A 27,956-nucleotide genomic window follows, 5' to 3' on the forward strand; every position below is an offset into this window, starting at 1 on the left:
CTGCCCCAGTCTTTTGCCTGTGTTCCTCCATCCTTTCCCTTCTTGGGAACTTGGGACTCTGAGCCTCAGCTGGTGAGGGAGGAGGGGAGTGAGCGACAGGCCAGCAGACCAATGGGCCCCTGAGGTTGGGGTGGGGCGGGGCTTGTGCTGCCATGGAGAGGAGAGAAGCTGTTCTGTGGGGGAGGAGGGGGCGGGTGGGAAGAGGACCTGGAGATTGAGGGGAAAGGAGAGAGCAAACAAAGGGGTCAGGAGGGAAAATAATGCACTGGCTTCCTGAGGCCCTGCGGAGGCTGGGCAGGGAGAGGGGCCAGGGGTAAAGGGGACCAAGGCTGGCGGCAGGCAGACCGGGGCAGGCGGATCCTAAATGGCATTGTTTGAAGTGGCCGGCTAATTGCACAGAACAGCCTAAGCCTCAGACCACAGCCCAGCCCCCTCCTCTGTCCTGGGTGCTGGTATCTGAGCCTTCGGGCCGCCTGGCCACATGGAACCAAGTCCTGAGCCTCCGAGTTTGGTGAGGGGGGCAGGTTCTGGGGGGCAGTCTGGGTGGGGTCCTTGGGCAGGAGTATCACCCGGAGAAGATGTCAAGGGGCCTCTGTTGGCCTGAAGACCTAGAGCCACTGGCTGGAGGTTTGGGGTGTGCTGCCCCCTTGTGCCCTTGCTTCCCTGCTACCCTGCCCATTCTGGCCCTCCTGCAGGAAACAATGAAGGGAGACACCAGACAACTCAACAGAGAGGAGGACGCCAGCGGGAGGGAAGACTCCATCATCACTAATGGGGGCTGCAGCGACCAGTCTTCTGACTCCAAGGATGCGCCCTCACCCCCCATCCTGGAGGCTATCAGCACCCCGGAGATCAGAGGTGGCCGGGCCAGTGGGGAGGAGGGGTGTGGGACAGGCACTGCAGAGAGCGGCTGGGACATGAGTCTCTGAGTGGGCTCAGGTCAGGTTGTGGGGAGAGGGTCTGGTCTCTGAGATGCTCCACCACCTCCTGGGGAAGGAAGCCCACTTCTCATCCCTGCCCTTGGGTCCTTCCCTGCCTCCCCCGACCTGTCCATACTTCAGCTGGGTCACTGGGGAGGTAACCCCAAGGTGATGATGACCCCCGTCTTTTCCCAGCCGTGGCTGGGGTGCTCGCAGCATAGGTTGGGATCTTTGGCCCTTTTGCAGTGGGACCCTTCTCCCACAATCTGGGACCCAGATTGTGATTATGTGGGTAGATGACACTCGGGAGGGTCTGAGACTTGTTTCCTTACCCCGCCTTCCCTTCCCCACCCCTCCCCTGCATAGTTCAGGATCACATCACCTGGGGTCCTCCCCACTGAGATTTTCTGACCCAGCTGTTTCAGAAAACCTTGTATTGTCCCATCTGCTGTTGAAATCCCCTGGAGCTGTGCTGTCCAATAGAAGTTTCTGTGTGAGGGTGAAAGTGTTCTGTTTTCTGCATTGTTCGCTATAATAGCCGCTAACCACATGTGAGCACTTGAAATGTGACTGATACGCCAGGCACTCGATTGTTCATTAATTGTAGTTTGGTGGCCACAGATCTGGAAGGAATTTGATGCCTTCCCTCACGAGTACCTCCAGTATTGTTTTCAATCATATTATGTGCCTGGCTCTGTGCCCTGTTGCTTTATGAATACATTTGACTGGTCCACAGATCCTGAGGGGCTAGGAGTTAACCCCTGAGGATGCCAGTGGGTTTAAGAGAGGAGACACCAGGGACAGCACTGCAGGTCAGCAAGACGTTGCCTGTTCCCCAGCTTGGGAGCCTGCCCCTTTCTCCAAACAGACTCTGGTTCTTTATTCCAGGTCGCAGATCAAGCTCCCGGCTGTCAAAGAGGGAGGTCTCCAGTCTGCTAAGTTATACTCAGGTATGCCTTTTACTTGTTCTTTCTCCAGGGTTCCAGGGGAATTCCCCTTGAGCTTGCATTAAATGGGAACTTGGAGGCTCCACCAAACTTGAACCCAATATATTTGTTAAATGGTGAAATTCCAGCACTCCAGAGCACACAGAGGCCTTCGAACAACCTCATGAATGATGGCAATTTTTGTTAAGTGCCAAGTCTTTTTTAAAATCATAAATATTTATTTTACTGAATTACAATTTTTTTCAATAACTGCTTATTGAGCATATTTTTTGAAATTCTCTTCTCAGTGGATGATTAGTTATATTAATAAATTTCTAATGTAGTAAACCATTCTTTTTTTCCTGGAGTGAGCCCAACTTGGTTGTGGTGTTTTGTTAATTTTTTTAAAGATTTTGCTTATTTATTTGAGGGAGAGACCATGAGAGCATGAGAGGGGAGAAGGTCAGAGAGAGAAACTCCCCATGGAGCAGGGAGCCTGATATGGGACTCCATCCCAGGACTCTGGGATCATGACTTGAGTGATGAAGGTAGTCACTTAACCCACTGAGCTATCCAGACTCCCAGTTATGGTGTGTTTTGAATTTGATTTACTTCAGCATCTTCATGAATAAAATGGGTGTATGATTTTATCAGAATATATTTGTGTCTGGTTTTGATAATCAGGGTTATGTGGCCTCATGGAAGTTTGTGTTTTTTCCCAAGATGGAAAGAACTTGCCAGGCATCTTGTAGGGGATTTTAAACAATCGTTGCAAGATCTTTGAATACTTGCTGCAGAGCTTCTAGTGTTGAGTTTTTTTCCAAGTTGTGGTTTTTCATAATTTTTTTTTTCACCCTCACACAGAAAAAGATTTCATTTATTTGACAGAGACAGTGAGAGAGGGAATACAAGCAGGGGCAGTGGGAGAGAGAGAAGCAGGCTCCCCGCCAAGCAGGGAGCCTGACAGACTTGATCCCAGGACCCTGGGACTGTGACCTGAGCTGAAGGCAGAGGCTTAATGACTGAGCCACCCAGGCGCCCCATCATGTTCTTTTATTCCTGACATCATTTCTGCCTCCTGTGTTCTTATTAATCATAGTAGAGTTTTTTCACTTGGGTTATTGATTTTTTTTTTTTTTTTTTGAAGAACCAGTGTCACGCACTGGGGACAGAGTTAGGGACAAATAAAAATTCACATTTGCACAGCTTCTGTTTTGCTGGAGAGCAATCAGTGGGGACACACAGATGGGTAGGGGAAGAGCTGTGGATATTTGGGACCATGTGGTCCAGACAGCCATCTGAGTTCGGGTGCACTGTTACCAGTAGTGGGAATGGAACCTCCCGTCTGAGCATCCTCTGAGCCTGGCCTTGGGCAAGGCTTGCATCTTCCATTCTCATTATCACTCTGTTGTGCTACAAGGGAATTACTGTTCGAGTTTTAAAGAGGAATGGACTCAGTCAAGGCCACAAGATGGGCAAGTGAGAAATCCAGTTCTTAACTCAGGATCTGGGCCTGGGATTGCTCACAAGCTGTCCGGTTTTTGTGCCCAGGTTTGGGTTTTGCTCTGGGAATGGGACACGCATTAGGGGTTCTTCATGACTTGACACAGAATTGGTGCCCTTTCTTCTTGGTCGTGGTATCAGGAAACATCTTTCTTGAATCTCCGATTTCTTTTTTAATTTTTTTTTAAAAGATTTTATTTATTTATTTGACAGAGATTACAAGTAGGCAGAGAGGCAGTCAGAGGAGGAAGCAGGCTCCCCGCTGAGTAGAGAGCTCGATGTGGGGCTTGATCCCAGGATCCTGGGATCATGACCTGAGCAGAAGGCAGAGGCTCTAACCCACTGAGCCACCCAGGTGCCCCGAACCTCCGATTTCTTGCAGATACTTAGTTGTGCAGGCTGACCAGCTCTCCCTGCAGGGCGCAGCCGAATCTCTCCCGGGGGGAGGGGTGGGGTACGGACAGGAGTCCTGACGACACATATTGCTTTCATACCCTATCTTGGGATTTTACTGGGATTTTATTTTTCTGTCATGTCTTGAGTTAGTGATCCCCATGGCAAGCCCTTGTAAAGTATTTTTTGAACAAAATGTGATAGTCAAATACTTTGAGGTCACTTGGGTCAAAATGATGGACTCTTCATTCTCACACTGTTTCAGTTATGTGACCTTTTAATGACCTTTACAATTCCTAATGCTTCATTTCTAAAGGATCTGACAGGTGACGGAGATGGCGAGGGGGAAGATGGAGATGGCTCTGACACCCCGGTGATGCCCAAACTCTTCCGAGAAACCAGGACGCGGTCTGAGAGCCCAGCTGTAAGTCGCCTGCCCCTCTGCCCTTCTGTAGGCCTGCGTGGAAGAAACCTGTCTTGATCCTCCTTTCTCCTTGGAGGTTTAGAGAGCGAGGTGAACAAATGGTTAGAAATTGGAAAGTGACTGCAAGGTTTGCGAACTATCTTTGTAAAGGCTTGCTTTCACAGGGCAGGTTTTCAGCTCTTTGGGCACTTCTGGCTTTAAGTGCCCGAGAAAGACAGTTTGTAGCTGGATGGCTCAACCAGTGATTGCCTTTGGGAGTTCTTTCTGCAAGTAGATTCTGTGACTTACAGTGTGAGGCCTAGAAAGGCAGTCCTTGCTAATGACACCCATCCTGTTGGAGAGTGGGAATGGGGGGTTCACTTGGTGAGCACTGTAGGTCTAGTTTATAATCTCACCCAACATGCGATGTATGTCATGCTCTTCTTACAGACTAGAAGATTCCAGTAACTTACCAAAGTTAAACAGCAATTCTTTTTAAGAATCTTTGAAATGTTATTTTGGGATTGGTTGATTAGTTTTATTTTTTTTATTATTATTATTTTTTAAAGATTTTATTTATTTATTTGACAGAGAGAGATCGCAAGTAGGCAGAGAGAGAGAGAGGAGGAAGCAGGCTCCCTGCTGAGCAGAGAGCCCGATGCGGGACTCGATCCCAGGACCCTGAGATCATGACCTGAGCCAAAGGCAGCGGCTTAACCCACTGAGCCACCCAGGCGCCCTGGTTGATTAGTTTTAGAGAGAGAATGAGCAAACAGGGTGGGGGACAGAGGGTGCCAGAATCCTGAAGCAGACTGACTCCCTGTTGAATGTGGAGCCCAGTGTGGGGCTTAATCCCAGGACCCTAAGATCATGACCTGAGTGGAAAAATGAGAGTCAGCCGTTAACTGCCTGAGCCCAGGTGCCCCATGAACAGTCATTGTCATGTGTAGGATTTGAATAGAGATGTTGCAGGTTCATGTTCAAGGGCTTTCCTCTTGATGTTCCAGGACCTTCCTGAAGAAGGCAACAAATTATTCCAACGCTTTTGGGGGAAAGTGTTTGGTTTGGATTTTAGTCTTCATTGAGTCTGCAGTTGCCTGCTGTCTTGGTTGGGCAGCCTGGGATCTGCCGCGAGCTGCTGGCAGGCCTGGGGACACCCGACCCCCCTCTCCCACTAATGGGAGTTTCAGGGAAGGGGGGAACGTGGCCAGTCAAACTCTTCCCTAAGTTAACCACCTTGTTGCACTTCTGTTGATGTGAGGTGACCTTTCCAGTTGGGTCCTCTTGGCCCCCTGCCCGGAACTCCATGCCTTTAGTCACCAGCGGCCTCGTGCTTATCCTCTCTTGCTTCCAGGTCCGAACTCGAAATAACACCAGTGCCTCCAGCCGGGAGCGGCCCCGGCCCTCCCCACGTTCCACCCGAGGCCGGCAGGGCCGCAATCACGTGGATGAGTCCCCCGTGGAGTTTTCAGCTACCAGGGTTGGTTCCCCCAGATATCCCCCGTCTCTTTAAGGGGAAGATCTGCCTCTCACTGGGCCACCCAGAGTGGCTGGTGTGTAACCTACATCCGTTCTCCACTCTTAGAACCTTTTCAGGGTCTTACCTTTCCTTTCTTTCCTGGTTGCTGGGTAAGCTTCTCTTAAGCCCGATGACTTCTCTCCTGGCCTGATCTGGATGGAACTCGGGTGGCAATGTGCAAATTCCCCTACTGACCGGGTTCTTGCTCCTCCTCTGGAATGAGCTTGAAACTCCTTACTCCAAAACTGTTTTGTCTCCCTGGTATCATCTTTGACTGTCTTGAGGCAACCCCAGTGGTTACTGCAATTTTCCACTCCTGGTTCAAGGCTGGGCACACAGTAAGCATTTGAGGAAACCAGCGGCCCTCTCTAATCTTGGCTCCCAGAGGCTCTCGGCATCCCTCATCATCATTCTGCCTTTGTCCTTAAGGTTTTTTCCCACCACTTGAGGAGTAATGGTTCCTGGGAAAGTGTCCTTGGTGGTCTCTGTTCCCTTCAGCTTACATCTTATCTTCACTGTTTCTGCTCATTTGGGAAGCAACTGGGGTTCCACTGATCTCTGGTCACCTACCTGGTTTACTGTGGCCCAAGTTTCGTGTCCTTCTGTCCACAGTCCCTGAGAAGGCGGACAGTATCCTTGGCAGGCACACCGTGGCCGTCCCCAGCCAGCCCCTACGCTCGCCTGGCCCAGGACAGTCAGCAGGATGGCCCTGAGTCCCCACAGGTGGACCTGGAGGCTAGAGATGCTGACAGCGCTGAGTATCAGGTACCACAAGGATGGGCTAAATAATAGGAAAGAACACGCTTACCCATAGGCGTTATTCCTACCTTTTTCGGGGGGGAGGGCTCACATCTGTTGTAATACTTGAATTTCTTTAGCCTGCAGATTTTCCATATGCAATGTCTACTTCCTTTATCCTGCTGTTCTGCCAGTAGTAATTCAAGCACCTGATGAATCAATTTCTGATTGTCCCATATTTGTACCATCAAATACATGTGCCTTGTTTGTATATGTAACATGTGGTGTGATTCTGTTCATGTTTTATGTACAGTTGTAGCCTAGTTACTTTGTTAGGAGCTGGAGAGCCCTCTCTCAGGTCTGTGGTCCCCTGTATTCTGTAATCTTGTGTATTGTCCATGATTAGCTGGTGGGCGGGGTTCACTCCACAGCCGGGTTCATACCCTGTGTGGACACCTGTTGCAGAGAAATCTTGTTTCCTATGTTTATCAGATTGTAGGTCTGTTTGAGTAACTTTTTTCTCATGGGCATTTCACATTTCATGGTTAAGCTTTTTGTGTGCAAGTGTCTACAATTTTCTTTTTAATGGCTTTGGAATAGCCTGTTAGACCCTCGGTGGAAAAACCCAGGTGATTGTCATGACTTAACTCTATCTTACTTTCCTGTGTTTTGAGTTGACATCTTTGATTCCCAAATATGATTCCCAAATATGATAAAGTTGACATCTTTAATTCCCAAATTAAAGGGGAAATTTCACAAATTCTAATAAATCCCACATTCCTGTCAAAAAATCAAACTGACCCCTTACATATTTATTCAAGGTGTTCTCTCTCCTATTTCTTACTTTTTCAAAGTAATGCTCCAAGTTGGCCCAAGGGGCAGTGGCCTTTGGGGTTAGTGAGGTGGGAAAGATTTTTTCGTTGGCCCAGGTGATCTGTCTCATTGGGATTCCTTCATGTGTTTTTTTTTTTTTTTTCCAGGATGGGAAAGAGTTCGGGATAGGGGATCTAGTGTGGGGAAAGATCAAGGGCTTCTCCTGGTGGCCTGCCATGGTGGTGTCCTGGAAGGCCACTTCCAAGCGCCAGGCCATGTCCGGCATGCGGTGGGTCCAGTGGTTTGGTGATGGCAAGTTTTCTGAGGTGAGTTGGGCCAGGCAGGCTCTCATGGGCCACAGACCCATTTCCTTAGTTTCCTTTATTTCCTTGTATACTTGACTTTTTTTAAGATGCGTGTCTTGTGACTGTTTCTTCAGATGGGTGAGACTCTTTGACTCTTTGTGTCTAGGAAGGACAAAAATTTCCTGTTAACTGACATAAAAGACATATAGGGTCTCTTGCACCCAGAGCTTAGTCTGTCTACACTTTACAGGAGATGAAGAGCTGGAAAGTATTCTGAAGCCACTTGTGCTCTGTTGGTTTTTATTTATTTCTCAGGGCAGAGTCACCAGGATGGATTCCTGGGCAGACACTCAAAGATTCTCTTTGGGAAAAGCCTGGAAGAGACAGGAAGGTGATCTGTTCTGAGAGGTGTCGGGAGGGGCATGGGAGGAGAGGCAGGCCTAGGGGCATGGAAGACAACTGATTTTAGGGTTTATTAATTATTGGTATTAAGCTTTTTTCTTCTTTAAAGATTTATTTATTTGGGGGGGAATGTGGGGGTTGGGGACAAGAGCGGAGCACAAAACGGGACCATGGCTTGATCTCATGACTCTTGAGATCATGATCTGAGCCGAAACCAAGAGTCAGATGTGTAAGCAACCACACCACTTAGGTGTCCTAAACTTTGTAGTTTTTTTGTTTGTTTGTTTTTGTTAAACATTTTAAGTTCCTTCTTGATGAAAGTCTGTGGGTAAGAGCTTTGTTTGTTGGACATGAATCTGGCAGTTCCTTAAACCTTGTCAAAGGCACATTCTGAGATCTCGGGTTGTGATGAGAACAGCACAGGCAATCCTTAGCCTGTGATGATGGTCTCTTCGAAATGTTAGTCCCACCTTCATATCCGAAGGTTTGAGGAACAGTAGCAAGCTGGGTTGGGATGGAGGCAGATGTGGAAATAGAGAACCATCCCAGTACATCTGTGGGATTCAGGAACCTCAAATTGAGGTTCTTTTTCCACCTTTTTCCACCATGATTTGGATTTGCTGTAAACACACTGACACTCCCAGAGGGCATGGAGTCTTGCCTGACAGGTAGAATGCATGTGGATACTTTGCCTGGCCAGCAGAGGGAGCAGGATGACAAATGTCTTGGGCCTTTGCTCTCCCTGAAGCATCTAACTGCAGGGATGTGGGCCATGAGTTCTGTGAAATGGAGAGAGACATGGATTGTTCGTAATTGCTTTGGCCCAATGAGACCTATATTGAGCTTTGCAAGACAGGGTCTGATGCTAATAGGATGACTTGTGTGGCTGCTAGCATAATAGTACAGGATTGCCACACAGTTCCTGGTGCTTGGGCTATTGTCCTAGAGTAGTTTAGCGCTTAGAACAGCACCTGCATTTCTATGTACGACCTCGCTGATTCCTAGGTTCTTTTCCTTTTTTAAAATGGTTTTATTTATTTATTTGACAGACAGAGATGACAAGCAGGCAGAGAGGCAGGCGTGTAGAGGGGAAGAAGCAGACTCCCCGCTGAGCAGAGAGCCCAATGCAGGGCTTGATCCCAGAACTCTGAGATTGTGACCTGAGCCGAAGGCAGCGGCTTAACCCACTGAGCCACCCAGGCACCCCTGATCCCTAGGTTCTTATAAATGGTGGCAATAGCCCCTGTGGGAGGTCAAGGTGAGAGATGTAAAAAAAAAACAGAGGTTGGCATGAGAATAAGCAAGCCCTCAGGGGAGTGGTAGGTCACATGGCTTTCAGGGCTGATTAGTGTCCCTGAACACCAGTTTCGTCTTGTCCTATCTGCAACCTAACGTGTTTGTGCACAGTCGGGTATGAGCCTTGTGGACTAGGGATATTTAGCCCCAGTGGAAGGCACATAGCAACAAATCACAGTAACTAAAAACTGCTCACTCTGTGCCAGCAGTGTTCTCAAAATATGTGTATTAAATCAATTCTGTTAATAAAAGCCTACATCACAGCTGTTTATCGTGCTCTGGAAGGAAGGAAGAACACGTGCAAAGGCACCAATGTCGGGCCATCCATGGTTAATGTCAAGACTGAGAGGGGCCTATATCAACAACCCTGTGGGTCCGTGGATCTTAGAATATATACAAATAAAGGACACGTTTGATCATATCCCTTGGGAGAATCCTACTTTCTCCCACTTGGAGTGTCATGTTCGCCATGCTTCTGGCTATAGGGTATGTTAAAGGCTGTGCTCCTGTTTTTGTTTTCTGCTTTTCTTTCTAGTCTATAGCTTGATCTGCAGGAATAAAGCTGGGAGAGACACAGGACACTTCAGACCCAGGCTGTACATGAATATTGATGATGGCTTTCTTTTCTAGGTGTCTGCAGATAAGCTAGTGGCCCTGGGGCTGTTCAGTCAGCACTTCAACCTGGCGACCTTCAATAAGCTGGTCTCTTACAGGAAGGCCATGTACCATGCATTGGAGGTAACATGGTAGTGGGTGATGAGGGCCTGACCCTGAGAACAGAGGTAAAGTGAGAGACTTCTAGAAAGCCACCTCAGTTCCCAGTGTGCCCAGTGGTAGCGGGGGGGCAGAGCCACCAAGGAGAAAGTGTATGTAAACATAACAGGAGCCCATTGACTAAGAAGGAAAGGTAGGGATTTGAGACTTCCCGTGAGTTCCTAGCACTACCCCCAGCTTCCGTGCTTGCTGACGGAGGGAAGAGGAACCCTCTGGGGCAGGAGACAATATTCCTATCTCTGAATAAGCTTTTCCAGGGCCTCAAAGCCTCCTTCCTTTGAGTGGTGTGGTTCGAGGTCAAGACTAGAGAGCAGCTGAGGCCAGCTGCTTCGTCTCGTTGACCTCAGGCCTGTCATTCACTCCCTCTGCCTTGATTTGGAAATGTAATGGTCCGTGGCCTTGGTCCAGCATTCATGAGCCTGTCTCTATGGTTAATTAGACATGTAAAACTTTGGTGTCTCTGAAATAGGACTTAATACTTGAGGCCTCCCCAGCTAAATTAGTTGGGGAAATAAAACCAGAAATCTGAAACTTCTCAGAGATGGTGAGACATGCTGGCTGGTACTTCTCCTATTGTCGATCTTCTGACCTTTGAGAGGGAACTGAGCACTCACAGCCCTATGGGGAAGAGATCATGTTTGGTATCTACATGGAGAGACTTAATTCCCCCTCCATGGCCTCCTGCCTGTCTCCCTAAACAGGCCCCTCCTCCCTGTCACATACCACAGCTCAGGACAGCTGCTGGGCTATGAAAGGGACCAGTGTGAAGAGGAATGCAGGCCTCCGCTGGGGGAGTCCCTGGGTTTGGCCTGGCTAGGACCCACCCCCCTGTTCATCAGATCCTCTTTATCTCCGCAGAAAGCCAGGGTGCGGGCTGGCAAAACTTTCCCCAGCAATCCTGGAGACTCCTTGGAGGATCAGCTGAAGCCCATGTTAGAGTGGGCCCATGGGGGCTTTAAACCCACTGGGATCGAGGGCCTCAAACCAAACAACAAGCAACCAGGTGGGACTGGGTCCCTGGGCAGCACCCACTGTCTGCTGCTGGTGGGGGACCCTCCTGGGAGATGCAGGTATCCCCCGCTGCCACCTACCCTCCTGTCAGCCCTAGGCGTCTTGTCACTCTGAACCCCTAGGGAAGCTGGGAAAGCAAATAGCCCAGCCTTTTTCAGCTTCCCTAGTCACTTTTTTCCTGCTGAAGGTCAGGTACACGTAATTAGGTTGAATCTGCTCTGAAAACTTGAGTAAACATAAGGCCAAGATGGAATCTTCATTGGTGCTTTTTAAAAAAATTTTAAGATTTTATTTATTTATCCAACAGAGATCATAAGTAGGCAGAGAGGCAGGCAGAGAGAGAGAGAAGCAGGCTCCCTGCCAAGCATAGAGCCCGATGTGGGGCCTGATCCCAGGACCCTGAGACCATGACCTGAGCTGAAGGCAGAGGCCCAACCTACTGAGCCACCCAGGCACCCTGATGTATTTTTCTTTTTTTTAAAGGAAAAGTTAGTAAGCTGTGTTCACTGGAGAAAACATGGAAGTGTTAACCTGTCCCCCCCTTCCCCAATCCCGTAAGCCATCTCCATTCAGAAAGAGGTATCTCCCATCCTAAGGGTTTGACCAGTACCATATTTCCTCTAATGAAAGAAGTCACTCCAGATATCCCAGATGCCCGAAATCCAGAATTTGTCTTAAAAATCCATACATTTAACATAGTATTTTCTGTTTTGTTTTGTTTCCCTCCCCCCAACATATAAGTGGTTAATAAGTCGAAGGTGCGTCGTGCAGGCAGTGGGAACTTAGAATCAAGGAAATACGGTATTCCCTTCCCATATTTTGACTATGCACTGTTTTCTCTGTACTTTTCTTTTGATTTCTTGAATATACAGTGGTCACTGGGAAAGAATCCAATCTGTTAAGTCAACCTGAGCCCTCACCCACCCCTTCACTCCCAACCCTCCTCACAACTGCCCTCCAGGTTAACATTGGGTGTGCACACCTTCCAGCTTTTTCTATACACTAGTTGGATTCCTGCTTTCCCTTTGTTTTGCAATTCTAATAGTGTATGCACTGTCAAATGTAATTTTGTCACTAAAGTGTCTTTATGATCTCTAATGTCTACATGATTTCCTTTAACCATGTTCCTCATAGGTGGTATTTATAGACTGAATGAAAATGAAATGGGAACTTAAAGAAATACATACACCGTAAATGGGAACTTAAAGAAATACATACACCGTGGCCACATAATAGACTTTTGTCTAGTAACAACATTGCAAAAAGTACCAAGAAAGGGTGAAATTAATATAAATCTATTATTCCCAGCATTTTATTATTTCTAACAATCTGTACAAAAGTTAGAGTTGGAAGTTAAAATTTATAGAGCAGTTTTCAAAATCTATTATTTTGAGGCCTTAGGGATCGCTTAGTTTTTACGGTGTTTTCATTAGAAATACTAGATGATCTATTTTTATGGATGACCCAAGTTCCCGATGAACCAGTTGATGGGCTCCACTTCTGGTTTTTTAGCGTATTTTCAGATAAAAGGTGAAGTGGAGTCACTCAGGTACACAAGTCATATCTAGTGCTGAGTCAGTACATGTGGCTGTTACTCTGTTGGCATCAGAGACGAAGCTGGGTCTCATTTTCCTTGTGTTGGATCTGGCACCCATTTCTGTTTTTCTGGCACCCATTGCTGTTTAAACCCCTATAAAAACGTAGCGAGGAATTCTGAATTCTGTTCTCATCCGAGTTGCCCACAAAGGGGCTGTAGGACATGCAGTGTGGACCCATGTCCTGGCCCAGATGCCAGTGGGCACCCAGGCATGGCGTGGTTCTATCCCAGTCCCCTGATTCCCGGTCCCCCTCCCCCCGCCCCGTACCTCTGCCCTGGCTGCCATCTCTTTACCTTTCACAGAGAATAAGACCAGAAGACGAACAGCTGATGACTCTGCTGCCTCTGACTACTGCCCCCCACCCAAACGCCTAAAGACCAACTGCTACAACAATGGCAAAGACCGAGGAGAGGAGGACCAGAGTCGAGGTAACCATGGGCCAGTGAGGAGGCTGGCGGGGTTGATCTCCCTTCCAGTCAGGGTGGACGTCAGAAAGGGCCATTCAGCATGGGTGTGTGCCTGGGTGATAGAGAAAGCAGCTCCCTGACTCCGGGCCACATCTGCTCTTTTCTCAACAGAACAAATGGCTTTGGATGTTAGCAACAACAAGAGTAACCTGGAAGGTAAGGGGCTCTCCCCTTGGTGATCTCTCCTTCACGCCCTGGGTAGTGCCCAGGGTTGATCTTAGGCTTAGCCTGCTTGCCTGTCCTGCTGGAGTCTAATCCAGAGCTGTGCCTTGGCCTCGGGTTGGGGTGGGTTCATCTTTGTTGCTGCATTTAGTGGAATGCGTTGCCTGATTCTGCCCCTGTGAATGAGCAAGGCAGTGGGGTTGGGGTAGTTTGGCCCAGAGAACCCCAAACCTGAAACCAGTATCTGTGGCATCTTGGGTCTTCCCAAACAAGAACTGGAGCAGGCTTTGAGACTCAAGGTAGACACATTTCACCATGGTCAGTCTCTCAAGCCAACTCTGCTCTGTTTGTCCTAGCTGGGAGTTAGCCACTGGAATTGAAACACTGCCCAGAATGTATCAAACTGAATTCAGAATGTGTGAGAACAAATAGACTCTCCCTTGCTTCCTTAGACTGATGTCCTTTCAATAACAAATATTTATTGAGTGGTTATCTCAACTTTGGATAGGAAGATAACACAGCTCCTGATCCAGAATACCCTGGGGAAAGCTCGCATTTGGAGCAGTTCCTCCTGTTGATTCTGGAAACCTTGACACATAATCCTTCCATTCCTCAAGACTCATCACCTATTTGTGCTGCCTGGCTGGGGGTGCTTGGTCTCAGGCATTTTTTTTTTTTAAAAGGTAGGAGGAATCTCAAAAAGACTCTGCTGAGAGCGGAACCCAGGGCATGGCTCAGTCCCCTAACTCAAGAGATGACTGCCTGAGCCAAAACCAAGAGTCCATGCTTAACCCGACTCTACCACCCAGGCACCCAGGTCTCAGGCATTATAATGGGTCCGTCCACATGACCAGTGATGTCAGTGAATCCTGGCCTGCTGGTGTGAGGGCAGGCTCGATGTCCCAATAGGAAGGGGAACCCTTGTTCTGAGTTACACCCGTGGCTGTGTATGGAGATCGTTGTAGGCAATTCTTACAAAGACAAAAGCAAATTGGCCTCATTGTAAATTTCCCAGATTTGTCTTTAAAGAATCTCAAAAGAGTTTCATACCAGGCCCTCCCAAGCAAGTCTCTGTGCTATCATGGCCTTGGCTCTGAGTCCTGCCCCAGTCCAACATGCCCAGCCCTCTGCCTGTGTTTGGGACCTCCTGCTTGGGGCTCCTGTTTCGGCCTCTTCCCATCTCTGGAAGGAGGCTGGCAGCTTTGAAGCAGTGCTGAAGGAAAGAGAGCATGAGGAACCCTTGTGAGTTTGCTCACTTGGAGTAACTGTTCAGAGTTAGACTCCAGGCTTCAGCCCTGGTGTTGGGGCTGTAAGTGCTGCCAGCTGCATCCCTGTCTTTCCTGTAGATAGCTGTCTCTCCTGTGGTCGGAAAAACCCCGTGTCCTTCCATCCTCTCTTTGAGGGGGGGCTCTGCCAGACGTGCCGGGTAAGTGTAGCCTGACTCTGGGCTTTCCTTCCCTCAGCTTTGCTGTTCTTTCCCAGGAAAGCACTTGTGTGTCCCCGTAGGGGAGGCCCTAAGGAAGCTGTCCCCTCCCAAGGGCTGGCTGCTGCAGCAGCGAAGCCATCCTGCAGGGCTTGCAGACCCCAGCTGGTGGCCCTGGAAAAGGGTGCCAGAGCCACCCTGTGATCTGTTCCACGGCTGCGTGCTGGGGCCTCAGCCAACGAACAAGTGGGGCCTGGAGGTCCTTGGCCCCCACTCTCACAGGCGCTTCTCTCTGGCTGCCAGGACCGCTTCCTCGAGCTCTTCTACATGTATGACGACGACGGCTACCAGTCCTATTGCACGGTGTGCTGTGAGGGCCGCGAGCTGCTGCTCTGTAGCAACACGAGCTGCTGCCGGTGAGTAGGGCGGGGCTGGGCCTGCAGCCCCGAGGGATCCCTGATAAGATGGCTGGGCCCTGGCAAGGGGTCCTCAAGGCCATGCTCTTTGTGTCCTTGACAGAATTGGGGAGCACGGCTGGGCTAAGAGTGGTGGTCCCTGAGGGTGGGGAAGGCTTACTGGAGGTAGGCCAACTCGGGGGTGTGCCGGGGAGCTTTTCTGTGCACCAGCCTGTGGGTTGTGTGTTCACGCATTGGTCCTCAAGGGACAGGTTGATGGAGACTGATTCCCGACACTGTGCCTTCCAGCCCATGGAGAAGAGCACAAGGGGCCCAAGAAGGTTCCAGGCTGCCTGTTGCCATCTTCAGGGGGACTGTGGGGGGCCAACAGATGATCTGCCTACTGACGGGGTTGTCCTTCTCCCTTGCTTGCGGGCGCAGGTGCTTCTGCGTGGAGTGCCTGGAGGTGCTGGTGGGCACAGGCACCGCGGAGGATGCCAAGCTGCAGGAGCCGTGGAGCTGCTTCATGTGCCTCCCGCAGCGCTGTCACGGTGTCCTGCGCCGCCGCAAGGACTGGAACGTGCGCCTGCAGGCCTTCTTCACCAGCGACCCGGGCCTTGAATACGTAAGCCACATGGAACCCCTGCACCACCCACGCCCAGAGCTTCAGGGGTCTGGAGCACTCCGCAAGTCTGTTGGCAAGAGTTAATGGGAAAGATCCCTTGTACAGACGAGCATCCGAGAGCCGCAGACCTGGTCCCCTGTCTAGCTGTCAGACTTCTGCAGTGTTCTCTCTTCCTTCACGCCCTCTCACTGTGGATGTTCCCAGGCCTGCTGAAGAAGTGATTACAGAACTAACCAAGCCTTAGTCTTAGCAGAGCTGAAGAGGGAAGGGGAGCCTGAGACATAACACTGAAATCATGGTGGGAATGGATTTTCCTAGGCTCCTGCCTGCAGTTCTCAGAGGGAGGCTCCAGGTCATTTCTGTGTAGGGCATCGTGTTTTTGTGTGTGTGCATCTGTATCAAAGTCGCAGTCTATGTCCATGTCTGAGGGAAGGATGGCTGTTCAGAGTTCTCTAGGGGATCCCAGCTAGGAAGTTGCAGAGCCACAGGGTTTGTGACTCAGAGGAAGGTCAGCCCTGCCCTCCCAGAGGCTGAGTCTCACCCCCTCTACCGTGACTTCCATGACCTCCTTCTTTAACCTGGCAGGAAGCCCCCAAGTTATACCCTGCGATTCCCGCAGCCCGAAGGCGGCCCATTCGAGTCTTGTCCCTGTTTGATGGAATTGCAACAGGTGAGTTTGGAGTTTATCTAGGGACGCTCACCTGCTCCAGGTGTCCTGTCATCAGTGCCAAGAAAGATCCCTGGGATGACCTGTTGGTCACTTCGAGAACACCACGGGCTCCTTGTTTCTCTCCTCAAACCTCTCTACCATTTCACCTACTGGGCCTCCTTTAGGCCTTTTTAAGGGCAGGTATATCTTAGCCGGGTTGGCATTATTTATTATGTGCAGGTATCTTAGAAAATGATTTTTCTGTTCCATAAGGTTGAATCTGTTGGAGCTGAATGGGGCAGGTCCTCATACCTCCTCTCTTGGTTCTCTCCTATTTCTCTCAGCTTGCCCAGGGCCCAAGGAAGCATGGCAGGCCAGCGCGTACGCTGCCTTTGGGGGACATGTCTGATCAAACTCCATGCATCCAAAAAGCTGCCCTATGATGTATTGTCAGTAACATCTCTATGCCCATAGCAGGGAGCGGTAGAAATGAGCTGTTTGCATCATTTGTACTTAAATGTGTGTACTTTGGTGTCCAGAATCTGAAATCATTGACAGCTTTTAATGACTCCCCTAGGTCATTACTTTGTGGTCCCCAACTCTTCTTGGGTCTTCAAGACTATCTGTATTGGTGCAGATCATGCCTAGGGGAACTGGGCCTGGCCTCTGCCACCAGGCCTTGAGGTGTTTTCTAAACATGGTTTTGGTGTAGATTCCTGTCTGTGTGTCTGTGTTTGACTGTGCTAGGTGGTAGGTTCTGGGGCCCCAGTTATGTGCCTGTCCATTTCAGTAGGTCCTATGGTGGGCTGTGCCACTTACTATGTATTTCATATTCATGAAAGTCAACATCCAGGGAGATTGGTGTAGCCAGCGTGTGGTCTCTGTGGCATCCGCGTGGGTTCCCTCGAGGACCATCGTGTCCTTGCTGGAGATGGTTTAGAATCACTGGAAGGAGGGTGCCCGGGGAGGACAACTCTGATGCACTTCCTGTCCCCTGACACCCTATAGGGTACTTGGTCCTCAAAGAACTGGGCATCAAAGTGGAGAAGTACGTCGCCTCTGAGGTGTGCGAAGAATCCATTGCTGTTGGAACTGTGAAGCATGAGGGGAACATCAAATATGTGAATGACGTCAGGAACATCACGAAGAGAAATGTGAGGGCAGCCTGCACCCCTGTTGGGCTCTGCCCTACCCACCACCCCTTCTTCCTCCATGCCGTCAGCCTCACACATCCTCATGCCCACGTAGCCCCCTTCACAGGGCCCAGGGTCCTGGTAAAAGAGCGAACCAGGGATTGCATTGAGCTGTGGTGCCAAGACCCACAAGTTGGCAAATCATTCAAAATGATTTAGGTCTTTGGAAATCTGGGGCATTGGGTTGTCTTGGGTGAGAAGTGGATTTGGGAGACTTAACTGATGAAGTGAGATTCTAGGAGTGTTTCCTTTTTTTCTTCGCAGTAGGGTTCACACCAGACATGGATATTGAACCCATAACCCTGAGATTTAAAGTTGTGTGCTCGACCAACTGAACCAGCCACGCAACCTAGAAAACCCTAGGGTTTTCTCAACCCCAACTCCCACTGAGAGTGACTATTTTTCTCTCACAGATTGAAGAATGGGGCCCCTTTGACTTGGTGATTGGTGGAAGCCCATGCAATGATCTCTCCAATGTGAACCCTGCCAGGAAAGGCCTGTATGGTGAGCATCCCTAAGAGACATCCCTCTGTCACCTCAAAGCTGAGAAGGACTGGTCTCAGGAGGAACTATTGTCTGGCCAACCTTCTGTACGTTGTATGTCCTCTCCTCAGAGATAGTATAGTAATGAATTACTGCCCTGCTGATACCTGTGTCCTTAGTCCTTCCAGAGGAGTGCAGGTAGAAGGGGGCTGTATGGTGTCGGCTATAGTCAGGCAATCACTGGGAGCCCAGTGGTGTCCGTTTGGACGGGTGGGCTGAGGAATTTGAACCTGCCTCTGCCATCTTCTTTTGTGGCTTAGAGGGCACAGGCCGCCTCTTCTTTGAGTTCTACCACCTGCTGAACTACACACGTCCCAAGGAGGGGGACGACCGGCCCTTCTTCTGGATGTTTGAGAACGTGGTAGCCATGAAGGTTGGCGACAAGAGGGACATCTCTCGTTTCCTGGAGGTGAGGGCATCTTGGGTCCGGATTGTTGAGACAACATGGAGGGAACACCCTGTTGGCATTGGGGATTGGTTGGGTGTTTCTGCTCTTGGGAGCAAGCCTGGGTTCCTAGTAGAGGACACGGCGAAATCCAAAACTAATGGAGTCATGTGGGTGATTCTTTTTTAGTGCATGGAAAATATTTGATCTCTAACCTCACCTAGACCCCTTAAGTCAGATGATGACATCATCTACTTTGGGGTCTCAGGAGATTTGACTAAACTGTTTACTCCAGGGAGTTTTTTTTCATCCCTGTTCTGAGAACTGCTACTTTAGGGCTACAGTCACTTCATTATGAAACATTATCATCAAGCATTCTAGTAAATGCTTTTTATACACTTCATTTTATTCAAAACTCTGCCGCCTACATTCTGTAGGAGAGGTTATAGAACTGGCCAGTTTCCTCATTCTTTGTGAACCTGGCAGAATGGTGACAAAAGTTGCGTTTTGTTAGCTCTGCATTCCTGCAGCCAGGAACCCCCAGCTTGGCAGATGCCAATTTTGAGCTGCCTTTCCTGCCAGAGTTCTTGATGGGGAATTGGTCTGTCTGCTGGCTGGCAGGAACCAGCTGGGGTGGTGGTGGTGAGGGGCCTGTCACCTACCCAGGTCAGATCCCACTCCAGCTGGCTTCTATTTGAGTTGTGATGTGGGCTCCCAGCGGCTGTCCCCCCTCTCTCTGCAGTGTAACCCAGTGATGATTGATGCCATCAAAGTGTCTGCTGCTCACAGGGCCCGCTACTTTTGGGGCAACCTGCCTGGAATGAACAGGTAACAAGGGGCTTAAGGTGGGACAGTTAACAGCCAAGTTAAGTATAACTAATGATGTGAGACCGAACTGTGAACTCTTGTGATTCAGAGACCCATTCAGACCTTCTAGAAAGCACTGGCTCTGCTGAGAAGTGCCCCCACCTGGGATTCAGAACAATCCCTTGTGCCATGTTTGAAGCTTTTTTGGGAAGCATGGCACCGACCTAGAAATCTGAGGCTGGGATTAGTCTCCTGACTTATTCCCACTCTGCCCGTGGGACAGGTTCTTAAAAAGGGCCTGGTGCTGAAACAGTCCGGACAGAGTGCTGATGCTTCCGTATCCTACCTCTTCAGTTACTATCGTGTTGGGAGATGCAAGTCCGTGTGGTTAGACCATGTGAGCCCTGGTGACGAGCCCCATGGCGACCAAACCAATGGCAGAGCTGAGATAACCTGTCCCCTTGGATTTCCTTAACCAGGAGCTTTTCCCAACTTTATTAGTCTTTTCATGTTGAAAGCCACAGAGTAAGTGGCTTTGCTGAAGATTCATTATCTCCTCCATGTGGTTTCCAGGGGAACAACCTGCTAATTAAGATAGAAAATATGATGGTAATATGACATCCAAGACTTGCAAATTGCGAGTTAAGCTTAAAAATTTTTTTTTTCCTTTAGAAGAAAGTGCTGGAAGCATAATAACTTTTCAGGCATTTAGCAAAGTGTGAACAGAGGGGAGAAGTTGCTAGAATAGATAGTAGGATTTATGTTGGGTATGTTGCATTTTTATTTGGCTAATTAGCCAGTGAAATGGAAAATGTTCATGTCAGGATGAAGGGGGCTCTTCGCTCAGCAGCTCAGAGCTCTCCCACTGTGCCAGGCATTGCTGTATGTGCTGCCAGTTTAGTGCTGAACACATTAGATGTCAGTCTTGGCTCTGGAGTTGATGTGCTAATGGGGGATGGGTAGCAAAGACGGTACACTTCATGGTCCTGGCTGGAGGTGGGGGCATTGGAGGAATTGATGGGGAAGCTGCTTATTCTGGCAGGGCCTTTAAGGGAAGGAATGGAGCCATGCAGTTGACTGAGGGAAGAATGAACATTCCAGCAGAAGGAATAGGGAAAGGGTCGATGGCGAACAGTGAATTGGAAGAGCAGTTCAGAGAATGGTGTTGCAGAGTGGCCCAGAGTGGCAGGGACAATAAGGCAGAGGCCTTGAGTATGGGCCAAATTGTGTGGCACTTGAGAGTCCTTGCATGGGAATGCATGAGATACATCTCAGGTTCGTGTTAATTGTTCATAGGAGGATAGACAATAGCAGGATGAGGGCAGCAGTGGGGAGACCAGTGAGGGTGGGTTTTCAGAGGAGGACCCCAGAAGGCACCATACATAACATTCATACTCAGCACAATGCAAGCGTGGGTCCCTGGGGGCTTGGCAGCTCATGAATTCTGTGGAACTTAACAGGAGGGATCAGATTGTAGGTAATGTCAGGGTAGGAGTAACAGGATTTGCTGAGGTCTTGAATGTAGACTATCTGATGAAAGTCGTCAGCATCGCCTCCAGAGCATTTTGCCTGAGTTATTAGGGGCTATAGCTGGGCGCTGCAGGCTCGAGGATGGGTGACCCAACCATCACGGGATCACAGACCTAAATACGGCTGTCTGACCCAGTGCCTAGGTTGTGTATATCTCATTCCTACAGTCAGCACACTTAGGGCTGTGCTCTGGCCCCCAGCTCCTTTGGGTTCATGGAAGAGTCAAGATTGGGGGTAGGCAGGCATTTAGTCTGGAAGGTAAGGTCAGGAAAATCTCATAGAATCTAGGGAAATGGTTTGGGTGATTCAGTGGCCTCTCTTTTGGGCATCATTAGTTCTTAATCTGATTTCCCTTTGGCCTTGAAGTTCCTTACACAGGGGTTTCTGTGGTGGTCATCATCTCAATACATTCAGACTTTTTGCTGACTTTTCTCCTCTGGAACGCTTAACCACTCAAGTTCTAGCCCTTTGCCTTCTCAGGCATCTGTCTGCCTCTCTGCATTTGCAGGTTTCAATAGTGAAAGTGATAAGGATTATTGTTATCATCAACCATCTCCTGTCCTTACCTGTACCTCTGGTCAGCCCTTAAACTGCCCAGAGGCTGCCTCACCAGCCATATGCCACCAGATCATGGATTTCATGTGCTGGTAGCAGCAGATAGATTGCAAAGACCTAATCCAAGCTCCTGAGGCCCAGAGAGGCAGCCTGGCTTGCTTGGGTCACTCGGCCAGTGAGCAGTGGGGCCCGACTGGTAGGGACTCCGGACTAGGAGTGTGCTTTCCTTCACCCTATTCTCTTTGCAAGAAGGTTCTGAGTAATAGTAAAATTTGAGAAGGGGGAGCTTTTCCTCCTGGACATTGGGCTGCCCCCTCAAGGGGCTAGTCTGTCCCTGGCTTTGGTATAGTTTTGTGTTCTTGCCAGGCTCATTTCTTACCAGGTAATTCTAACAAGGTCACTGCCAGAAGACATTTTGCAGTCTTTGTCCCTCACTCGTTCCCACCTTGGGAAGTGCTTAGCCGAGGCCTCTTTATAGTTGTTAGAAGAAAGTAACGGGTTTTGGATGTCCCCAGGCCCGTGATAGCATCAAAGAATGATAAACTCGAGCTACAGGACTGCTTGGAGTTCAATAGGACAGCAAAGGTAAGATGTGCTAACAAATGGTCTCTGGATATGCACTTGGTGACCTCCAAGCAAGGACTTGACCTTGGTGTTCAGTTTGTTCCTACCCCTCCTCCCCACAATTCCCTGGTGTTGGGCCTCTTTCCCCACTTAATTGTTCTGTCCCATCTTACAGCAAAGGCACAGAGTAGGAGAGGTTCTTGTTACACAAATAAGCACTATGAGAAAAGCTGACTAGAATTTCCAGTTGCAGATGCAGAACTTCATAGAGACACAGATAACTGCAACTCCTCTTCCCAGTAACAAATGAGTAATTTTACTTTTGCCACAAAAGTTATGTACTATTAAAATTATATGAAGACGTCCATAAACTTACGTTTATATCAGGCTAGGTTCCATTCATTCAAAATCCAGGGGCCATCCTCACAATCTGGGTGGATTTTTAACTTTTGCTTAATCCTGCCCGATGAATAACTTGTGTTTTCTTGGCCCCATGTGATTCATTTATGGTCACTTTTTTATCTGTTGTTCTCTGTGAGGCTGGTCCTTCCTCTTCATTAACTTCTTGGTGTTCGTGGGAAGCACAAAATGTTCTCACTTCCAGCTCTCCTTTTCTCATTCCCTCTGTGAGCCTGCCTCCCTTTCTCCCCCGCCTGCCCTCCCTCCTCCATCTTCCCTAGGTGCTTAAGAGCTTTGACTTGACCTAGACCCTCCAACCCGTGCTCACTCCATGATGTCGTTTTGTTCTCCAGTTAAAGAAAGTACAGACAATAACCACCAAGTCGAACTCGATCAGACAGGGGAAAAATCAACTTTTCCCTGTTGTCATGAATGGCAAAGAAGATGTTTTGTGGTGCACTGAGCTAGAAAGGTGAGCAGGGCTGCACGTGAAGAGGGAAATCTCAGAGGCAGAGAGAAAGGGGAAGAACTTGTGGTGAAGGCACACAGCATAAATGGGCAGGTGTTAGCCTTAATTCTGCATGGTCTCACTGACTTATGTTAGTGGGGCTGGGAGTAATACTTTTTCAGACTTAGTGCTGAGTTTCCTGATAGAAATGGCAGAAGGGTGGTGGTGGTGAGCTGTCTGAAACATGATGTCATTAGACCACACCATCTCTGTTTCTGCTGTGCTGCCCTGGCATTTTACGTGCCCTAGCCTGCTGGGCCTCCAGGGCATATGAGGAACCAGGTAAAGAAAACCCCACTGACTTCCCATTGGCCTTTTCTCAGGAGATTCCCTCTACCAGGTTGCTGGTCTAAAGCTGGTTCCTACTTAGCCAAAAAGCCTGTAGTCGTCTTCCATTTATTTGGCTAAGTTGGTAGTTTAATTGTTTTGTCTCAGAACCAGCTGTTTGATTTCAGTTCTTTTTTCCTTCCTGTTTTCTTATTGTTAGAAATGAAGAGGGCTATGAATATTCCGCTTTACATTTTTGGCTGCGTCTCAAAGGATTTGATAGAGTACTTTCATTCCAGATACTTCAGTCCTGCAACTGGTTTTATATCTTTAACAATAGTTATCTTAGTCTGAAAATTAACTTCTGACCCATTGAAAGAAGCTGTTGGATAACCTTGCACATTCATCTTATGGGTTATTCTGTATATTGAGACCTAAGCCTTACATGCTGGGCTGGCCCTGTGATACTAGGTGAGTGCCTAGTGGAGTGGGTGCCCACTTACAGGCACTGTATAGGCCCAAGTTGTTCCATCTTTGGCATGTTTCTTAACACCCATTCAGCCATTGGCCCATTGGTGTACTTTTTAGTATTAGATTGTAACCCCAGGAAAGACTGAGGTTTTCCCTCAGACTGGTATATCTTAAGCGTCTTAACAGGCCCGGTAGAATCCCATAGAGGAAGCTCTTGGTATATTTAGTTGCCATCTGCCATTAAGTCCAGCTTGGCCCTTGATCTAACAACTGGCTTTTAAGAGGGAAAGAAAATGCAAAACATTTTGGTGTTCTTAGGTTAATTATCTGAGCATCTGATGATCCATTTCTGCCAGTGTCCTTATTTCTCAAGGAAATTCCCTTTCCTCCTCTTGCGGTTTGAAGGCAGGTACATGTCTGTCTGCTTGCTGTCTGGCTTCCTTGGCATTCATTCATTCACTCACTTAGTCACATGGGCAAGGTCCACTGAGCACCAGCTATGTGTCAGGAGCGCAGTGCTAGTGCTTGGGGATGCACACAGCAGACCTCCTCCTAGAGGAACCGTGCCCTCTGTGAGGGCACCATTATTCGTGTTCTGAAGAACCGGTTGATCTGACCTTGAGGGTTAACGAGGACTCATGGGAAGGCCTGGTTGGCCTGATGGAAAGTATGGGACACAGGGCAGAAAGAGCAGTGCCATGCTGTTCATGTGAGACTGACTCTGAGGCAGTAAGCATGCTGGAAGGGGCGCTTCTGACTTCCTTCTTTTTATTGTGCCCATCCCCCACCCACCCACCAGGATCTTCGGCTTTCCTGTACACTACACGGATGTGTCCAACATGGGCCGTGGTGCCCGCCAGAAGCTGCTTGGGAGGTCCTGGAGTGTGCCTGTCATCCGACACCTCTTCGCCCCCCTGAAGGACTACTTTGCCTGTGAATAGCCCTCCCAGGCACCCTGAGCCCAGGAGCACTGGGGCTTGTTGGGTAGAGCCAGCACCCAGTAGGTACAGACCACGCTCTACCCTTCCCCTGCTCAGCATTGTGGGGTCACGCCACACAACCTTGGCAGGAGCAGCGCCACGTGACCCCCTCCTGGCAAGGGGAGTCTGAGGTGCTGCCACCTCCTTCTGCACAATTCAGATCCAGCCGCTAGGAGCGGCCAAACACGGTGCTCATTTTGTCTTCTCTGAAAACTTTTTTAAAACTTGAAGTGTAGGTAGTAAGATGGCTTTTTTTTCCCTCCTGGTTTACTGCTCAGAGAAACAATGGCTAAAGTACCAAAACCACAGTGCCGACAGCTCTCCAATACTCAGGTTAATGCTGAAAAATCACCCGAGACAGTTACTGGTAAGGCTTTGATATATTTTTTTTTTTTTTAAATCATATGTAGCTCCTTATTTCCAGGAGCACGCAGTGGTAGACATGTAGCTGAGGGACATTTTAAGGGCCCTGGGTGTGTGTTTTTCTCTAGGGCTAGCAGAAGAGGAAAGGATGCCTCTCTGTCTTGAATTTTACCCAGCACATTCCCTTGGCCTCAGTGTAAAGGGCTGGGACCTGCTGTCAGGGTCCATGTAGAGTATTTTCTACAATGATGATGATGTCAGCAGGGATGACCTCATCATCACATTCAGGGCTATTCCCCGCCTCCCTCCCCCAACAACAAACCCAAGGGGACAGCCACCCTTCACTAAATCCCCTCCAGGTGACTGCAATAGAACCCTCCAGGTTGCTCAGGAAGGGGTGGGCTGGGTTATCTGCTGCTGTGTACCATGCAGACAGGTATGGCTTTGTTCCTCTCCCTTTGTCTGCCCCGTGTGAAGGGAGCAAAGGAGGAGGCTTAGGGAAGGCATCCCCTTCCCCCGGGAATGCACCCTCCGGACTACTCTGCAGGCACAGGTCCCCAAATGAGAAGTAGAATGCCCCGAAACCTCACCTCAGCCTTTTCCTAAACTGAGCAGCGGTGACAGCTGGGGCAGAAGCACATTCCCCGCCCTTTCCCCTCATCTCAGAGATTGCAGGGGGAAAACTGCAATAAAAAAGCTCAATCTTCCCTCCAGAGATTTTAAAGTCCTTTTGTATCCCATGAGAAGTTTTTAGTGGGGGACGGGAGGTCGGGCAAGCTGCATTTCAGAAATGCTGTCGTAATGGTTTTTAACAACTTTTACTCTTCTTACTGGTGCTATTTTGTAGAATCAGGAACAACATTGACAGGTTTTGGTGGGAATTTTTTATACACTTTTTTTTTTAAATCACAGACTTATATTTTTATGTTTTTAACATTTTCATAAATTTTTTTTTGTAACTGGAGCCACATAACAAGTATGGGGGAAAATTGTGCCTTGTTTCAACAGTTTTGCTAATTTTTAGGCTGAAAGATGACAGATGCCTAGAGTTTACCTTATGTTGAATTAAAATCAGTATTTCTCTAACAGTCTGGTGTCCCTTCTTTCCAGGTCAGATGGTTGGGGATGTTGGAGAGGGCCTGGTGAAGTGGAAAGGTGGGAGTTCAAGTTGGTCATTGGTTCATGCAGCAAGCACACAGTGCAGGAAATACTGGTGTGATCCCGTGAAGTGATCTAGAACACTGGTCCCCAAACTCCGGTATACCAGCTTCCTCTGTGAGGCTCATTAAAGTGGAGGTTTCTGGGCCCCAACTTGAGTTTCTCATTGAAACTTGTGTAAAACCCAAGAATTCTGTGCTGCTGGGCTAGTGAGTCAGTTTCTAAACCTTGGTTCTCAAAACAAGGGACTGGAGCTTTTCAGTTCATGTAAAGGCTTAAGGTTTGGGACAGCCACCTGACAATGCTCTTGAGCTGATCCAGATTGTTGATGACTCAAGAATCCCAGGGCTGTTTTCCCCAGTTCTTAATGCCTGTGGTTGACCTTGCATCTGGTTGCCTTGCTCCCAAGTTGTCCTGTCTCTGTCCAGTAACTGGACTGGCTGGGGTGGGCCCCATGATTCCAGCCTAGCTGCTTGTGGCCACAGCTCTTTGGAGTGTGTACCCATTGCTCTACAGTTTACCTGGTCCATTTAGCCTTGTGTCCCAATCCCCCCAGCCCATCCTGCCATAGTCCCATCACTAGATCTAGCTTTTGGTCAGGGACCAGGACCCAGTGTTGATCCCCCATACGTCTCCACTCATTTTGGTCACCTGGAGCCTCTCAGTCCCTTCAAATGGAAGAAAGGCTCTCATTCTGGCCACTGCCACGGCACTAGTTATGTGGCTTACCAAGGTAAATGTTGGAGAGGTGGATGAGAAGTGTTGTGTGTGAGTCACCATGGTGAGACCTTCAGCAATTATCAAGTGGCCTGGCACTTCTCTGAGGTGTTGGGGCCCCAGGGGCCTCTGCTGCCCTATTAAGCCACCTTGTATACAGTGCTGCACAGAATACCAGCACAGGATGAGACAAAATAAACAGCCCCGACCTCGAAACCCCAAGGGCGCAGGTGGACTGCCCCTGCAGGTGAGGGGCTCTTGGGTTGGCCCAGTCTGTCTAGACAGCTTGCCTGTGGCAGGGTGGGGGTGGGCTTTGGAGGGGCAGCTCTTTGTGCAAGTTGGGGGTTCTGTTTGCATCTGCATGATCCCAGGCACAATGACAAGGGGAGGACGTGAAGAACATTCTGATTTTGGGTTTGGAGTTAGACCTTGTGTTGGTCATGTGTTGGCCCTTTTTGAAGCAGTCTTCAGTTGCCTGGGGCTCTAGCCAGGAAGATTGCATCTCTAACAGGTAAGGACCATAAATGTTACTTTACCCCTAGGGCTGCTGTGAAGGTTCAAGGGCATGATGTGTGTGCATGCAGTAAGCCCTTACAGGACCTGGATGGCATGGTGATAACAAAAGCCATTATTAGTCAATACAGTGTTAATGCCTGGGTATTGGTAGTGGTGGTGACATCCAATAATTATTTGTATTTAATAAAACCTTAAAAAGGAAGGGCAGGGCAGTAACCTCCCAGGTGTTTCCCAGAAGCTGGGCTGATGATGCCAACTGTAGTGACAATAGTATTTGATGTGTTCCTCACTGCCTGCCCACAACATCGTCTTGTGGTCCCCTGGTCCTTGTTAGGGAGAGAAGATGGGGGTGGTTTTGGCATCTGCCACCCCAAAGACCTGCTGAAAGGGATCTTGCAGGGACTGGTTCATAGCTGTTTGGTGGCGGGGTAAGTGCCCACTAGACACGGTCCCTTACCTGACCTCAGTCCATTGGGTTTTCCAGCCAACTGCTGCTTGAATGAGAACTGTTCAATCCCTGCACATGCTCCTTGATGACTGCAGTGTGACCAGGTGTCTACCCGGTCTTCGCGCACTCCTAACTTGTGACCTTGGGGTTGCTCCGTGTACTCCCGAGTGCCTTAGTTTGACAAAGTGTGAAGATAACCTTGCAGGGTTGATTGTGGATCGAATGATCAA

The 27,956-nt window shown here is 49.0% G+C and overlaps 1 protein-coding gene across 22 annotated transcripts in view; it reads left to right on the forward strand.

The window, feature by feature from the left end:
* The window catches only part of DNMT3B (DNA methyltransferase 3 beta), a 41,400-nt gene extending 15,427 nt beyond the window's left edge, over positions 1 to 25,973 (forward strand). For 4 of the 22 annotated variants that reach the window (XM_082745932.1, XM_082745942.1, XM_082745943.1 and 1 more), the window contains 22 exons: positions 696 to 858; positions 1,809 to 1,870; positions 4,059 to 4,166; positions 5,500 to 5,625; positions 6,277 to 6,429; positions 7,383 to 7,541; positions 9,849 to 9,956; positions 10,851 to 10,995; positions 11,745 to 11,804; positions 12,904 to 13,029; positions 13,180 to 13,224; positions 14,577 to 14,656; positions 14,957 to 15,069; positions 15,490 to 15,673; positions 16,259 to 16,343; positions 17,331 to 17,476; positions 17,929 to 18,019; positions 18,319 to 18,467; positions 19,186 to 19,271; positions 21,851 to 21,920; positions 22,652 to 22,770; positions 24,344 to 25,973. In XM_082745932.1, coding sequence (XP_082602058.1) covers positions 702 to 858; positions 1,809 to 1,870; positions 4,059 to 4,166; positions 5,500 to 5,625; positions 6,277 to 6,429; positions 7,383 to 7,541; positions 9,849 to 9,956; positions 10,851 to 10,995; positions 11,745 to 11,804; positions 12,904 to 13,029; positions 13,180 to 13,224; positions 14,577 to 14,656; positions 14,957 to 15,069; positions 15,490 to 15,673; positions 16,259 to 16,343; positions 17,331 to 17,476; positions 17,929 to 18,019; positions 18,319 to 18,467; positions 19,186 to 19,271; positions 21,851 to 21,920; positions 22,652 to 22,770; positions 24,344 to 24,485 — 2,514 coding nt within the window. In that variant the 5' untranslated portion in view covers positions 696 to 701 and the 3' untranslated portion in view covers positions 24,486 to 25,973. Of the gene's footprint in view, positions 1 to 466; positions 512 to 538; positions 859 to 1,808; positions 1,871 to 4,058; positions 4,167 to 5,499; positions 5,626 to 6,276; positions 6,430 to 7,382; positions 7,542 to 9,848; positions 9,957 to 10,850; positions 10,996 to 11,744; positions 11,805 to 12,903; positions 13,030 to 13,179; positions 13,225 to 14,576; positions 14,657 to 14,956; positions 15,070 to 15,489; positions 15,674 to 16,258; positions 16,344 to 17,330; positions 17,477 to 17,928; positions 18,020 to 18,318; positions 18,468 to 19,185; positions 19,272 to 21,850; positions 21,921 to 22,651; positions 22,771 to 24,343 lie in introns of those variants that run through there. The other 18 variants (XM_082745935.1, XM_082745936.1, XM_082745937.1 and 15 more) reach the window with 15 other exon arrangements.
* The last annotated feature ends 1,983 nt before the right edge of the window (positions 25,974 to 27,956 follow it).

The sequence above is a fragment of the Mustela nivalis genome (genome assembly GCF_964662115.1).
Source record: "Mustela nivalis genome assembly, chromosome: 8".
NCBI classification, from domain to species: domain Eukaryota; kingdom Metazoa; phylum Chordata; class Mammalia; order Carnivora; family Mustelidae; genus Mustela; species Mustela nivalis.